Consider the following 16,514-nt stretch of genomic DNA (forward strand, 5'->3'; position numbering starts at 1 on the left):
CAATAAACTGGACTGGTCAAAGAACACTGAGGCTATCTACAAGAAGGGTCAGAGCTGTCTCTATTTCCTGAGGAGACTGAGGTCCTTTAACATCTGCCCGACGATGCTGAGGATGTTCTACGAGTCTGTGGTGGCCAGTGCTATCATGTTTGCTGTTGTGCGCTGGGGCAGCAGGCTGAGGGTAGCAGACACCAACAGAATCAACAAACTCATTCGTAAGGCCAGTGATGTTGTGGGGATGGAACTGGACTCTCTCACGGTGGTGTCTGAAAAGAGGATGCTGTCCAAGTTGCATGCCATCTTGGACAATGTCTCCCATCCACTACATAAGGTACTGGGTGGGCACAGGAGTACATTCAGCCAGAGACTCATTCCACCGAGATGCAGCACAGAGCGTCATAGGAAGTCATTCCTGCCTGTGGCCATCAAACTTTACAACTCCTCCCTTGGAGGGTCAGACACCCTGAACCAATAGGCTGGTCCTGGACTTATTTCATAATTTACTGGTATAATTTACATACTACTATTTAACCATTTATGGTTCTATTACTATTTATTATTTATTGTGCAACTGTAACGAAAACCAATTTCCCCCGGGATCAATAAAGTATGACTATGACTATGAGAACTGGTAGAGCATCTGCACCCTCATCTATGTCAAAATGTTTGCCCCAGGTCAGAGTGCCTGAACCCTCATCTGTGTCAGGGCAGTCGCACCCTTGTCTGTTTCAGAGTGGCAGCCCCTATGTGTCTGCTCCCTTGTCTATGTCAGAGTCTGGGTCTGCGTCAGTGTCTGTGCCATATCTGTTAACTGTAAAGGTCTGCGTTGTGTCAGTGTCTTCGCCCTGCCTTCAATGGTTAATAGTTGCACTGCCACGTCAGTAGGTGTCATGTTCAAGTCCCACTCCAGAACACCTCAAACTCAGGCTGATGTGCAGTACAAAGGGAATCCTGCCTGCCATCCGGATGGGAGGATAACCCTCGGCTGACCACTGCAGTTGGCCATTTCTCTCTAAACCTGGCCCTGGGAGTACCAGCGTGGATAATGCTCAAGTGGGAATCAAATGCACACGAGTTTGAACTGGAGTATTGAGAGTGTCCTTACCCAAAGGTGGGGTGTGGAGGTATGGGACCAGCCAATGTTTTGTTTAAATTTGCATCGCCATTTCTCACCACTTCATGGTCCAGTTTGCTGTCAAAGTACTAAATGTAATTGAAATCCACTAGTTCATCTCTTGTGGTTTCTGTGCAGAGCAAGAAACCTCAGGTAGGGCCGAGGACACTGCAAAGCTCGTCAAAGAATACAGCCGAATATAGATCAGTGAGATGGGCGAAGAACTGGCAGACATGTTGTGAGAAGTGGGAGATCAAAAGAAAAAGGAAAGTACTCAGTAAGTAGCAGAGCACTGGTACCGAAGGATCTCGGAGATCGTCTATAGCTTCCTGAAAGTGACCACTCAGTAGACAGAGGTAAAGAAGTGAATGTCATGCTTGTCTTCATTGGTCAAGCTATCAGGTATGAGAGTCATGAAGTCATGTTGCGGCTGTATAGAACTTTGATTAGGTCACATTTGGGAGTATTGTGTGCAGTTCTGATCACTCCTTTACAGGAAGGAGGTGTAGGCTTTGGAGAAGGTACAGGAGAGGTTTCAGGACGTAGCCGGAATAGAGGTATAAGGAGAGGCTGGACAAACACGGGTTGTTTTCTCTGGAGTGGTGCAGCCTGAGGGGAGACCTGACATAAGTTTATAAAGTTATCAATCCTAGACAGGGTAGAGAGACAGAATTTATCCCCTGTGGTAAAAATGAGGGGGAAAAGTTTGAATGAGATGTCAGAACAGAGAAACAGGCCCTTCGGCCCAACTCACCTAGGTTAACTGCAATGCCTTCCTGAGCTAGTTTCATTTGTCTGTGATTGGCCCTTTCTATCCACGTCTTTTAAACATTGTAATTATACCTGCCTCTGGCAACTCGTTCCATGTACCCATCATCCTCTGTGTGCAAAGTGTCCTTGGGTCTCCTCTCATCTGAAACCAATGTCCTCAAGTTTCAGATTCCCTTACCATGGAGAAAAGGCCGTGTCTATCCACCTTAATGATGACCTCCACAATTTTATAAACTCGTAGAGATGTGTGCTCCGGGCAGCTGGGGCTCATAAGCCATGGCTGGCAGCTATCTAGAAGGAAGACGCTGGTCTCAGACCTCCACTGCCGTGCAACTATCCCGCTCATAGGGAAGGCACTGGGAGTGGCCTGAGACCCGGGGAAAAGTCTGGAGCTGGAGTCCTGCACTGAGCTCAATGCTGACTGGCAGCTCCTGCAACGCTGCTGGTCCCAAACTGCTGTTTCTTTGGATTGATCAGCTGCACGGAGAGGGCAGCCTGCTGGCTCTCCACATCGTTCTGCCTCGGCCTGCGTACTAGTTTGCACATCGATTACAATACCAACCAATGGAGGGCCTCAGAACATGCGGAGCAATATTTTATTTCTTGAAAACATAAGAGGGTGCCGCCAGGGATGGTAATGGAAGCAGGTATGATTCAGGAGGTTTTACAAATATTTCTTATTGTAACTTAACATTATTTTAATGTATTACAAAAATATTAACATATGTCTGATAATAAACTTGATTCTAATGTTCTAAGACTCTGACTGCCCTCAACACCTGCAGAATTACTACACAACCCATTCTGCCTGGCTTTCATGGACTCATTGACATTAGGGATCTTGTGATCTTCAAGTCTTTGCGACAACTCTGAAGCTTCTTTCCCTGTCACCTGCTTGTGACCTCCCGCATTTACTTTCCCCACTCCAGTTCCAATACAGAGCTTCCATCAACACAGCAGTCACAAGACATGGGGCTGCTGCAAACAGCACAACAGTATAGAACTTCCCTCTCAATCCTCCCAAGAGAGTGGGGAGTGCAACCGTAAAACAACAGCCAGCACAGCAGATGGGAATGGGCATTCAAGTCTCCCTTGGGGACTGGTAGCTCAGATGGTTGGGCAGCAGTGCCCATAATGCTAAGGTTGCTGTTTGATACCCTTACTGGCCAGTGATACAGCAGTTGGAGCCGCTGTCTCAGCCTCACAATGCCAGAGGCCATAGTTTGCCCTGGTGTCTGTGTGTATATACGAGAGAGAGAGAGAGAGAGAGAGAGAGAGAGAGAGACAGAGACAGAGACAGAGACAGAGACAGAGACAGAGACAGAGAGAGAGAGAGAGAGAGAGAATGAGAGAATATGAATATGTCTGTGCCTATGCATGAGTGTACCTGTATTCTCCCTGTAGCCAGTGATTGTAGTGGGTAGAGCTCACAGCAAAGACCTAGGTTTGATCCTGCCCTCTGTCTGTGCATGTTCAGTGCATTCTTGCAGGTGTGTGTCCATAAATGTGTTGAGTTTGCACTTTCTCCCGGTGATCGTTATGGTCTCCCCGGGTGCTTCGATTCCCTCCCACATCCCAATGACACACGGGTTAATCGGCTACCGTTAATTTCCCCTCCCCAGTGTGTGGGAGGTGAAATAAATGTTGGCTGTTTATTTCGCCCCAGAGATGTTGCCTGACCTGTTGAGTTCCTCCAGCATTCTGTGTGTGTTACTAGAGGGCACAGGTTTAAGAGAGGGGAAATATTTACTAGGAACTTGAGGAGCAAAGTACACACCTGACACACAGAGGTTGGTATGTACAGTACTGTGCAAAAGTCTTAGGCACATATACATAGTTATAGCGCCCAAGATTTGCACAGTACTCTACTAATTTTAATGTCTCGCATTTACTGCTGCCGCAAAAAGACGACAAATTTCATGAAATGAGTGAGTGATGATAAACCTGATTAAGATACGGGTCTCTACTGTGAACTGAGAGTGGGAAGGGGACAGGGAAAGTGGAACCACAGTTGGGAAAAGGGAAAGAGAGAGGGAAGGGAGCAGAAATCACCAGAGAGACATTCTGTAATGACCAATAAGCCGCCATTTGGAATCAAATGACCTTGATGGTGTCTCAGGGCTGGGTGAGTCTGCACCAGCACCACCCCCACCCCCACCCCAGCATGCTTTCTCTGCCACTTGTTCCATACCCCTTTTGCCATTTCTAACATCTATTACTCCCACCAGATTGACAAACTCACACTTTGCTCCACGTTGACAAATACAGAACTCTGCAAATGTCTTAGGCATCCTAGCTGTATATAGTGTCTATAGAAAGTATTCACCCCCCTTGGAAGTTTTCATGTTTTATTGTCTTACAGCATTGAACCAGAGTGGATTTAATTTAGCTTTTTTGACACTGACCAACAGAAAAAATGACTCTTTCATGTCAAAGTCAAAACAAATCTCTACAGAGTGGTATTAATTACAAATATAAAACACAAAATAATTGATTCCGTAAATATTCACCCACCCCCCTTTAACATGACACACCAATCATCACTGGTGTCAAAAATCCAGACCTCAATCCAATTGAGAGTTTGTGGCTGCAGTTGAAAAGGGCTGTTCACTCACAATCCCCATGCAATCTGACAGAGCTTGCGCAGTTTTGTAAAGAAGAATGGGGAAAAATTGCAGTGTCCAGATGTACAAAGCTGGTAGAGACCCCTACCCACACAGACTCAAGGCTGTAATTGCTGCCAAAGGTGCAGCTACTAAATACTGACTTGAAGGGGGTGAATATTTATGCATCAATTATTTTGTGTTTTATATTTGTAATTAATTTAGGTCACTTTGTAGAGAACTGTTTTCACTTTGCATGAAAGTGTCTTTTTCTGGTGATCAGTGTCAAAAAAGCCAAATTAAATTCACTGTGATTCAATGTTGTAAAACAATAAAACATGAAAAGTGAATACTTTTATAGGCACTGTATATGTGCCTAATATTTTGCACAGTAATGAATATGGAAAGTGACTGAGGCAAGTACAGTAACAACTTTTAAAAGACATTTGCACAAGTACATGGAGAGGAGAGGTTTAGAGGTGTGTGGGCCAAACGGCCAGTTTCCATACATCTCTATGGTGACTGCAGTGTGTGTCAGCTTGCTGGGTATGGGTGCCACACAGCACTGGGCTGCCCTTGTCGGGTGGGGGGGGGCGGGGTAGCAGCGCATATCCCTACCTGCGTAAATGCACACGAAGGAGCCCTTGGCAATGTCATCGAGGCAGCGGATGCCCCACCCCTTGTTCTGGGTCTTGAAGAGCTGCAGCCGTACCTGCAGGCCATGCTGCACCAGCCGGTTGGTGCACAGCCCCACGTTGCACTTGCACCTCTTGTTGCACTCGTAGATCCTGGGCCAACGAGGGCGGAAGAGAATGAGACAGAGGTTAACTGGGGTCAGTGCAGGAACTCGCACGGTGGGGAGCACCCATGTGGGCCATTCTGACCACTCCAGACCCACTCTCTCCCGCCCCAAACAATTTTTTTTGAACATAGAACAGTACAGCACTATATTGGCCCCATGGCCCATGATATTGTGCCTAACTTTTAAACCTACTCTAACACTTCACCCAATTCCCTTTGCCCTTTCCGGAGGGGACGCAGAAACCTCCACCCTCTTGCCCCCATCCCTCCCAAATTACTCTGTCAAATCCTACTCCCCCATGCTTTTTAACAATTCCAATGAACCAATCCTTAAGCTGCACCTTGTAAAGCAACAACCCCGGTCTTTCAATTCCAGGACATTCCAAAAGAGCCAGTGAAGGACTCCTAACAACTGACTAGCCTTTTCATCAGTCAAGGCAGTGAGCATAGCAGGTGGCACATTGTGTTGCAATTGTACAAAACATCAGCGAAACAACACTTGGAGTATTGTGTAGCATGGTTATCGGAAAGATACCATCAAGCAGGAAAGAGAGCAGAGATTTACAAGGATGCTGCCAGGACTGGAGGACACAGAGTTATAAGGGGAGGTTTATTCCCTGGAGTGTAGAAGTCTAAGAGAAGACTTTATATGGGTGTATAAAAATCATAAGGGAAAGGGAACTGAACACAGGTTTAAGCTGAGTGCTGGAGTATGTGGATTTCCCCAGCATACCCTCAGGCATGTTGGTTGTTAACGCAAATAACACATTTCACTATGTTTAGATGTACACATGACAAGTAAACTTGAATCCTGAATCTTTAAGGTGAGAGGAGAGAGATTTAACAGGAACCCGAATGGCAACTTTTTCCACACAGGCAGTGGTCAGTATATAAAACGAGCTGCCAGAGGATGTAGTTGAAGCAGGTACATTAACAACACTCAAAAAGACATTTGGAGGTACAAGGATGGGGCAGGGTTAGAGGGAGATGGACCAAATGCATGCCAATGGAATTTCTTTGCTGGGCTGGGTAGCTAGCATGGAGGAGTTGGGCCAAAGGGCTATTCCCGTGCTGTATTGCTGCAGTATAGGAAACTTGTTAGCTAACTCGAGTACAGGATTGTGATCAGGAGCAGATAGATTATTGTGTTGTTTCAGGAAAAATAATCTTTACTGTCCTGACTTACTTCAGTCTGTTGAACAAGACTACCATTGCCAATGCAATATTTCATTCGGCCACATTGTTTAAAATGCTTCATTGGAACCCTACAGGGCTTAATGGGCAAATTCTTTCTGTATTTATTTTGTACATTGGATATAGATACCCTCAAGGCCTATATTCATTGCCCTTGAATCGAGGCAGTTCATAGTCCCTCACATTGCTTGCGGGTAGGGTTTGGTGTCACTTATAGTCGGGGATAGAGAGGGTTGTCCCAGTGTTACAGTAGGTAGAGCCACTGTCTCATGGCTCCAGAAACCCAGGTTCAATCCTGACATTCATGTGGGTGCCTTTGAGTACATCTGTGTGTCCGCCTACATCTGTGTCTGCATGTGCCATCTGGAGTTTGCATGTTCTCCCCGTTGTCATGTGGGTCTCCCCCAGGTGCCCTGGTTTCCTCTCACATCCGAATGACATGCAGGGTCGGTGGGTTCATTGGCCGCTGTGAATAACCCCCCACCGACCCCCAAGTAGGTGGGTGAGGGGTAGAATCTGGGGGGGAGTTGATGGGAACATGGGGAAAATAAAATGGGGATCTGCGTAAATGAGAGTATGTATTGGCCCGTTGGCCAACCCAGTTTCTGTGTTGTATACCTTAGTATTCTTCTGCAATGGTGTCAGTGAAGCAGGCAGTTGCTCTCAAAATGCTGACATTTTATTCCACCCTTCTTACTTCAATTTAGGTTTTTCAATTGACTATGGAATCTCCCCCACCCCATAGGGCAACTGACCTGTCTGTACCTGTACTGGGTTGATGGGAGAACAACTCTGTCCCTCTCCCACTTCCCGTCGGCAGGAAGAGACGGAACACCAAACCGGACACTTACCCTGTGGGCAAGCACTCGTCCAGCCGCTTGTTCTGGTAGCCCGCACTGGTGTTGAGTTGGCCTCCTGGGTTGCAAGCTGTCGCCTGCGTGGTGAGCTGCAGACACGCGCACTTGGACCTGTGGAGACACCGCGATGACAACTGGCAGAGTGGGACAGGCAACGGGGACCAGGATAAACTCTTCAGAACAGAACATGGCAAAATTCCAACAACTGAGCATCCGCAGGAGGTTAGTGGTGACGGACAGGCTGATTTTTCAGACTGCTGGGTGTTCTTAATACTCCACACTTCTAATTCAATTTATTTTAAAATGGGGTTACACAGTAGGAGAGGTTTACAGCAAACTCTGGTGAGTTTAAAGGGAGAAAACGTAGGCCCCTGTGAGTTTAAGACAATGGGGGAAACGGTCCTGGTGGGTAACTCCATGAGCCTCGGAGGGGGAGTGGAACCAGCAGGGAAAGAAGCTGCAGCTTCAAGAGGGAAGGTGGGGAGTGGGGGAGTGTAGCCAAAGAGGAGGAAACTGGCAGTGAGAGGTGAAGTGGGTGAAGGGGGAATGGTGGTGGAACCAGCAAGCAGAGAACTGTGGCAGCGAGAAGGGAGGTAGGAGAGGGGGTGAGGAGTGCGGTTACCTGTCCTTGCAGCCGTCGGTGCAGTCACAGCCCACCAGGTAGTCAGGGTCAGTGTTGATGTAGACCCCCTCACCAGGGATGCGCTCTTTGCTGTAGGCCACCTGAGGCGGTGGCGTGCAGTCAATCTCGTTGACACAGGAGAGTGGCACATCCTCCTTGCCATTGGTGATGTCCCGAATGTAGTAGAAGGGCTTCTGTGGTTGGAACTTGCGGTCAACCAGCACGTAGGGGTCAAAGCAGAACATCTCCAGGTAGAGGAAGTCGGCTTTGGTCTCGGCCAGATAGCGCTCCACCTCCTCCATGTTGCGCAGGCTGAGGCCGCAGGGGCCCTTGTACACCACGTGAAAGGACATCTTGCGGTTGACCTTGCGGCGGGCAGTCATGCGGCGGAAGTCGTAGAGCAGGGGCACCAGCATGGGATTCCTGCCCTGGTGCTGGCCTCGGGAGGCTGGCATGGCACGGGCCAGGCAGCTGGGGCCGCACTTATGCGCCACGTAGAAGAGTTTCTCAGTCGGTGCCCGGTAGGGAGCCTCCACCGGCATCCGTTCGTCCAGCTGCTTATGCGCGGCCAGGCCACCGGCGCCCTCTGCCTTGTCTGGGCTCGTGGGGGCTGGCACTCCGAATCTGTGGGTGGGCCAGACACAAAATGTTAGGAGATGTGTCCTCCTTGAACCCTTAACTAGCACACAGGACAGGACGGTACAGTCCAGCCTGGAAACAGACCACAATGTCTGTTCCAAGTACAATGCCTGCTTAAACTGCATGTCTGTATTCTGAGGATTTAAATTCCAAGTTCAAGTTCAGTTTATTGTCATTCCACCATTCACACGTACACCACCACACGAAACAACGTTTCTCTGGACCAAGGTGCACGACATAGTACAGATAACTCAGACACATAACAAATACCACAAATAATAAGCTGTATACACAACACAAGTTAAAATTAAACAGTATAACGCTACTGGTGCCTCACGCATGATGAGACTGAATGGTGGCAGGGAATTCAGTAGTCTCACAGCCTGAGAGAAGAAGCTATTTCCCACCCTAACAGCCCTTGTCCCAATACTACAGTAACTCCCGCCTGATGGTACTGGGTCAAAGAGATTGTTAGACATACGGGAAAGATCATTGACAACACTATGAAGTGCTCCCGATAAATATCTCTGATGGGTGGAAGATTATTTGTGACATGACCCGTACATCAAAATATCAAAACATACTGTGAAATGCATTAACAACCAACAGTCTGAGAATGCACCGGGGGGAGGGGGGGAGCAAACACACAAGTGCCACCACAGTCCTTGTGCCAACATAGCATGCCCACAACTTACTAATCCTAACCCGCAAGTCTTTGGAATGTGGGAGGAATTTGGAGCATCCAGAGGAAACCCACACAGTCACGGGGAGAATACAGGCAGGAACTGAACACCTGATCCACTGAATTAAACCACTGTAAATCATCACGCTAACCGCTACACTAGCATGCCACACTATTGTGTCTCTGTTACCGTGTCTGTTTAAATGCTATCGTATCTGCCTTAACCACCTCCCCTGGCAGCACATTCCAGGCACTCACACTCTGTGGCCCACACATCTCCTTGAAATTTTCTGCATAGGGTCATTTAGTTAAGAGTGTGGAAGAATACGAGGGGATGTAGGAGACAGAACGGTACAGCAAAGGAGCAGGCTCTTCGGCCCACAATGTCTGTGCTGAACATGAGGCCAAACTGAATTATGCAGTTGCCTGGACATAGTCATAGTCATACTTATTGATCCCGGGGGAAATTGGTTTTCGTTACAGTTGCACAATAAATAATAAATAGTAATAAAACCATAAATAGTTAAATAGTAATATGTAAATTATGCCAGGAAATAAGTCCGGGACCAGCCTATTGGCTCAGGGTGTCTGACTCTCCAAGGGAGGAGTTGTAAAGTTTGATGGCCACAGGCAGGAATGACTTCCTATGACGCTCTGTGTTGCATCTCGGTGGAATGAATCTCTGGCTGAATGTACTCCTGTGCCCAACCAGTACATTATGTAGTGGATGGGAGACATTGACCAAGATGGCATGCAACTTAGACAGCATCCTCTTTTCAGACACCACCGTCAGAGAGTCCAGTTCCATCCCCACAACATCACTGGCCTTACGAATGAGTTTGTTGATTCTGTTGGTGTCTGCAACCCTCAGCCTGCTGCCCCAGCACACAACAGCAAACATGATCGCACTGGCCACCACAGACTCATAGAACATCCTCAGCATCGTCCGGCAGATGTTAAAGGACCTCAGTCTCCTCAGGAAATAGAGACAGCTCTGACCCTTCTTGTAGATGGCCTCAGTGTTCTTTGACCAGTCCAGTTTATTGTCAACTCGTATCCCTAGGTATTTGTAATCCTCCACCATGTTCACACTGACCTCATGACCATATGATCTATATCACTCCATTCTCTGCCACTTCATGCATCTGTCCAAATCAGGAGTTCCCAACCTGGGTTCCACAGACCCTTTGCTTAATGGTATTGACCCATGGCATAAAAAAGATGAAGAACCCCTGGTCTAAATGCTTCTCAAATATTGCTATGGTGTTTGCGTCTGTCCCATCCTGTGGCAGCTTGCACCACCCTACTTCCTATGCAGGTTTGTAGTTTGTCGTCACTCAGGGTATAAATGCAATGGAAATTAGCTTCCTGCAGCAGTACAAAGATCCCCACCATCCAGGCCAGGCCATCTTCTCACAGCTCCCGTTAGGCAGGAGGCACAGAAGCATGAAGTCCCACCCCACCAGGTTCAGGAACAGCTATTTCCCTTCAACCATTTGGTTCTTGAACCGACCAGCATGACTCAAACTTCTATCTCAGTAGTGACACGGCTCTACAATGGACATTCTGTTTTTAAATACAACTTAGTTCAGAGATACAGCATGGTAACAGGCCATTCCAACCCAAGTAGCCTGTGCCACCCACGTGCCAATTAACCTAGTCGTTCATTTCATTTGTAACCCCACCCTCCGTCTCATCCAGAAACTGCAGAGTTGTGGATTCATCTCAGCCCAACGTGTAAACCAGCCTCCCCTCCACGAACTCTACATTTCTCACTGCCTCAGGGAAGCAGCTAACTTAATCTAGGACCGCATACATCCTGTGCAATCTCTCTTCTTCCCCTTCCATCGGGCAGAAGAAACAAAAGCCTGAAATCACATACCACCAAGTTCAAGGACAGTTTCAATCCCACTGTTTCAGACTCTTGAATAGACCTCTCATACGCTAAAAGATGAACACTTGATTTCCCAATCTGACTGCATCACACTCTGTCTGTAATTGTAACACTCTATTCTGCGTTCTGTTTTCCTTTTGTACCACCTCGATGTCCTGAATTACAGAATGATCTGTCTGACTGGCATGCAGACAAAAGCTCTTCTCTGTATCTCAGTATATGTGATAAAAAGAAGCCTCCAACATCCCACGTCCAAATCCCTCCATCCAATACCCTCCCTAAAAGCTCACAACCACACCACCCTCCTCCTGCAGTTCTTGTAGATGGAATAGAGTGTTGGAAAGTGTATGGTCATGAACTTTGATAGAAGAAATGAAAAGGTGGACTATTTTCTAAATGGAGAGAAAATACAAAAAAAAAGAGGCGCAAAGGGACTTGGGAATTCTTGAGCAGGATACCCTAAAGGTTAACTTGCAGGCAGAGTCTGTAGTGAGGAAGACAAATGCAATGTTAGCATTCATTTCAAGAGGACTAGAATATAAAAGCAAGATGTAATGTTGAGATTTTATAAAGCACTGGTGAGGCCAGTGAGCAGGCTTAGGCCCATTATCTTAGAAGGGACGTGTTGAAACTTTAGAGGGCTCAAAGGAAGTTCACGAAAATGATTCCAGGATTAAACTGTTTGTCATATGAAGAGCGTTTGAAGGCTCTGGGCCTGTATTCACTGGAATTCAGAAAAATGAGTTGTGACCTCATTGAAACCTATTGAATTGTGAAAGGCCTTGATAGAGTCAATGTGGAGAGGATGTTTCCAATGGTGAGAGAGTCTAAGACCAGAGGACACAGTCTCAAGATAGAGGGGCATCCTTTTAGAATGATGATGAGGAGGAATTTCTTTAGCTAGAGTGGTGAATCTCTGGAATGTGTTGCTACAAGTGGCTGTGGAAGCCAAGTCTTTAGGCAGACATTGGTAGATTCTTGATTGGTCTGGGCATAAAGAGATATGGAGAGAAGGCAGAAGATCGGGGCTGAGAGGAAAAATGGATCTGCCATGATAAAATGGCAGAGCAGACATGGTGGGCCAAATGGCCTAATTCTGCTCCTATGGTCTTATGGTCATCTTGGTCCTAGACTCCTCACCCACTCGCCCCTGATACAGTACCTGAAGGGCTGGTTGGCTGTGGGCTTGCTGGTCAGATCGCTGGCAGACGGCGATTCCACAGACCCGGCTGGTTCCGCCTCCCGGGCTGCAGGTCCTGTCTGTCGAATGGAGGTACTCTTTTTTGCTACCTGCTTCCTGGATTGTGCCAAGCTGCCAGGGGTGCTGAGGAGGGGGTGGGTGGGTGTCAGAGAGGCGAGAAGAAAGACATTCAGTGAGGACCTCCCCAACTCTCTGTCCCTCCTCCTCCATGATTTTCCTTCTCCTCTCTCTCCAGACCAGTTATGTTTCCTGCTCCTTCCCCCTCGCTACCCATTTCCCTCCCTCCTCCTGCTTGGCTCTCCCACTCCCCTACTCCCTGACTCTCCCTCCCCTTTCCCAGCTCTCTCCACTCTCCCAATTCCAATCTTTTCTCCATCTTCCCATCTCTTCCCTCCCCTCCCCTCCCCCTCTCGCCAGGATGCCAGGGTTTTAGTGGTTTCACCCACCAGCACTTTATTAACCATACTCAAATGCAGGCTTTGGAACCCACTGCACCACACCCACGCGTAGTGCATCCCGCCTGCAGCCACATGCTTGCTTATAACCTCCACAGTTAACAGGCATCCCAACTAAATTTCACTGTGCAACCTTTTACCACCCTACTTACTCCGTCTTATCAGGCGGTGAGTGAGGCTGAGGGGTGCGCGTAGCTGGAGACGCAGACTGCTGCTGAGGGGTCTGGGTGGTACTTGCTGTCAGGTCCTGCGTGTACTGCACCACGGGGCCCTTCGTCCGCACTGCACCTGGTTGTGGGGGAGGGGGGGGTGGAGAGCACAGCCATTTAGAACCTAAATGAGGAGGAACTTCTTTAGCTGGAGAGTAGTGAATTTGTGGAATTCAGAGGGCTATGGATGCCAAGTCACTAGGCATATTTAAAAGAGAGCTTGATTAGTCAGGATGTCAAAGGTAATGGGGAAAAGGCAGAAGAATGGGGTTGAAGGGGATAATAAATCAGCCATGATGGAATGGCCAAATAGGCCAATTCTGCTCCCGTATCCTACTGTCACAGTCCGGTCCGTTGACTCCTCATTTCCTTTTCCCTGTGTTCCACGGGGCTCCTTGATTAGGGCACTTGATCCTCATTCGAACCGGCAGCACAAAAACTCTGGCTTACATCTACTCGCTGCTGGTTTGTCACCGTAGACAGTGCAGCTTTGCTCATCCCGGAGCCACTGATAATCGTGGACTCCAAGTTGCTTCGGTGCCTGTGGCTGCTTAGTGAATTCAGTTGTTTTCGTGTCCAGCTGAGTTGCCGGCCGCTTTGCCACTACTCCGAGACAAGATGCAAATTCAGTCGTTTTCATGTCCGGCTGAGATTTGCTGGCCAACTGCCGCCACTCCGAGTCAAGATACAAATGGACTGTCATTGTTTGGTTTATGTCATCTCATTTCCAGCTGAGTAGGCCCAGCCGTTTGCCACTACTCCAAGTTGGGAATTCTGTCTCTTCGTGTCCAGCTGAGTGATTACCAGCCGTTTGCCGCTTCATGAGCTACTCCAAGTCAAAATATGGATTGTCTGTTGTTGTTTGGTTTGGTCGCCTCGTTTCCAGCTGAGTAGGTCTGGCCGTTTGCCGCTACTCCGAGTTAGGTATTCTGTCTCTCCGTATCCGAGTCCAAGTTCAAGTCCAGGCTCCATGTCCAAGTCCAGGCTCGAGTCCAAGTCCAAGTCCGGGCCCCGGGTCCAAGTCCACACTCCAGGTCCAAGTCCTAGTCCAAGTCGAGGCTCTGTGTTCAAGTCCAGGCTCCGTGTCCGAGCTCCTCATGTTTGTTGTTCCCCATCCTTGTCTGCGTAAGCATTCTATCCTCGCTCCCTGGCAACTATTAATAAAGACATTTCTGTTAATGCTACTTACGTGTCTGTGTCCTGCTCTTGGGTCCGCTCCCAAACGCCCCGTGCAACACCTACGGTCTAAGTGCAGGCCAATAGGACTGGCTTAGATGGGCATCTTGGTCAGCATGGACCAGTTGGGCCAAAGGGCTCATTTCCATGCTCCCATTACTTTGAGGCCTGGGGAGCATTAACCATGTCGTGTCAAGCAGCAGTACTGGTTTGAGGGGCTGAGTGGCTACTTCTATACGCTACCCATAAACACATATATTCAGCATCGGCATGAAGTCACACTCTCCTGCTTCCCGACTTCCAGCCTGCCCAGCCTTTGATCCCGTTGCATTCCCCTCCCCGAGCCGTGGGGGTGGTGAAGCAAACTCACCGACGTTGGGCCGGGTACGCTGCTGGCCGCTCTGCCCGCCCTGTCGGAAGGCAGTGGTCATCTTCAGGTTGAACATGGGCTCCAGGCGGGTCGAGCCACGGTAGATCCATTCACAACGTTTGTCATCCTTTGGGGAGAGTGGGTGCAGGGGAGAGAGACGGGGTAGGGACGAGGAGAAGGGGGGGAGGAGGCAAGGGGACGAGGAGGAGGGGGGAGGAGGCAAGGGGACGAGGAGGAGGGGGAGGAGGCAAGGGGGGGGAGGGGGGGAGGAGGGAAGGGGACGAGGAGAGGGAAGGAGGGAGGTGGAGAGAGAGGGAGGAAGGGAGGTGAAGAAATGGATAGATACTTCATTGATCCCGGAGGAAATTAGTGTCACAGTAGCATTACAAATGCACAAATATTAGAAGAGAACTAAGAAAGAATTTAAAAATAAGTTTCCTCAAACAGTCATCATCAGACAGGAGGGGGTCATCACTCCCCTGGTTATTATGGGGACTAATGGCCGAGGGAGCAGCGCAGTTGTGTTAGAGTCTATTACTAAAAGTGCTCCTCTGTTCAGCCAAGGTGACATGCAGAGGGTGAGAAACATTATCCAGAATTGCCAGGATTTTCAATAGGGTTCTTTGTTCTACCAGAGCCTCCAGTGTGTCCAGTTTGACTCCTATCACAGAGCCAGCCTTTCTAATCAGTTTATTGAGCCTGTTGGCATCACCCGTGTTGATGCCACTGCCACAGCACACCACCACATAGCAGATTATCCTGGCAACAACAGACTGGTAGAACATGTGAAGGAGAGGCCTGCATACTCCAAAGGACCTCAATCTCCTCAGGAAGTAGAGGCAACTCCAGCCCTTCTTGTACACAGACTCTGTGTTGGTGCTCCACTCATGTCTGTCATCCAGGTGTACCCCCAGGTACTTGTAGGCTCTCACCATCAATAGTAACAGAAAGCAATGCAGGCTTACTCTTCCTAAAGTCCATCACCATCTCCTCTGTCTTACTGGTGTTGAGCTGCAGATGATTCAGCTTGTACTATTAGGTGCATTAAGGAGGTGGTGAGGGGGAGAGGGGGAGAGACAAAGGGGAGGGTTTGCAGGAGGAGGGGGAAGGTTTGTGGGGGGGAGAGGGGGAGAGACAAAGGGGGAGGGTTTGCGGGAGGAGGGGGAGTGGTTGCGGGGATGGGGTACAGAAAGGTATCAAAACACAGTCTCACACAGACAGCAGCAAGATGTGGGTAGCACAAGTAGTCATGGCAGGGAGGAAAACTTAACAGCTTCAATCCTGCTATTACACAACCCCTGAATGATAAAGATGCACTTTTGATCTCTCATTCCACCTCGTCATTGCCCTTGTGTTTTATTTGTCTCTGTAACTGTAACACTATATTCTGCATTGTTTCTCCTTTGTACTGTCTCAATGCACTGACATTTTGTATGAATGGCATGCAGAAGTTTTTCACTGTACCTCAATACATGTAACAATAGTAAACCAATTACTCAAACACAAGGAATTCTGCAGATGCTGGAAATTCAAGCAACACACATCAAAGTTGCTGGTGAACGCAGCAGGCCAGGCAGCATCTCTAGGAAGAGGTACAGTCGATGTTTCGGGCTGAGACCCTTCGTCACCAGCAACTTTGATGTGTGTTGTGTAAACCAATTACTGTTGGTCAGACCGTGGAGCAAGAGGCTGGAGGTTATGGGCTGACTTTGCTGTACATTGGTCAGGCCTTAGCTGCAGTACTGAATGAAAAACACAAACTGCTGGAGGAACTCAGTGGGTCAGGCAGCATCTATGGAGAAGAATAAAGAGCTGACGTTTCGGGCTGAGACCCTTCATCAGGATTGGAAAGGAAGTGGGGGGGGGGGTGAAGCCAGAATAAGATGGTGGGGGTTGGAGGGGGGTGGATGGAATACAAACTGGCAA

General features: G+C 48.5%; 1 protein-coding gene across 1 annotated transcript in view; it reads right to left on the reverse strand.

Moving 5' to 3' along the window:
* setdb1b (SET domain bifurcated histone lysine methyltransferase 1b) overlaps window positions 1–16,514 on the reverse strand; it is a 91,274-nt gene that overhangs the window by 31,038 nt on the left and 43,722 nt on the right. The window contains exons 10-15 of the mRNA XM_063041926.1: window positions 14,589–14,715; window positions 12,986–13,121; window positions 12,340–12,501; window positions 7,963–8,586; window positions 7,335–7,451; window positions 5,107–5,276 (exon numbers count right to left, since the gene is read on the reverse strand). Coding sequence (XP_062897996.1) covers window positions 5,107–5,276; window positions 7,335–7,451; window positions 7,963–8,586; window positions 12,340–12,501; window positions 12,986–13,121; window positions 14,589–14,715 — 1,336 coding nt within the window. The remainder of the gene's footprint in view (window positions 1–5,106; window positions 5,277–7,334; window positions 7,452–7,962; window positions 8,587–12,339; window positions 12,502–12,985; window positions 13,122–14,588; window positions 14,716–16,514) is intronic.

This window comes from Mobula hypostoma, chromosome 2 (genome assembly GCF_963921235.1).
Source record: "Mobula hypostoma chromosome 2, sMobHyp1.1, whole genome shotgun sequence".
NCBI classification, from domain to species: Eukaryota; Metazoa; Chordata; class Chondrichthyes; order Myliobatiformes; family Myliobatidae; genus Mobula; species Mobula hypostoma.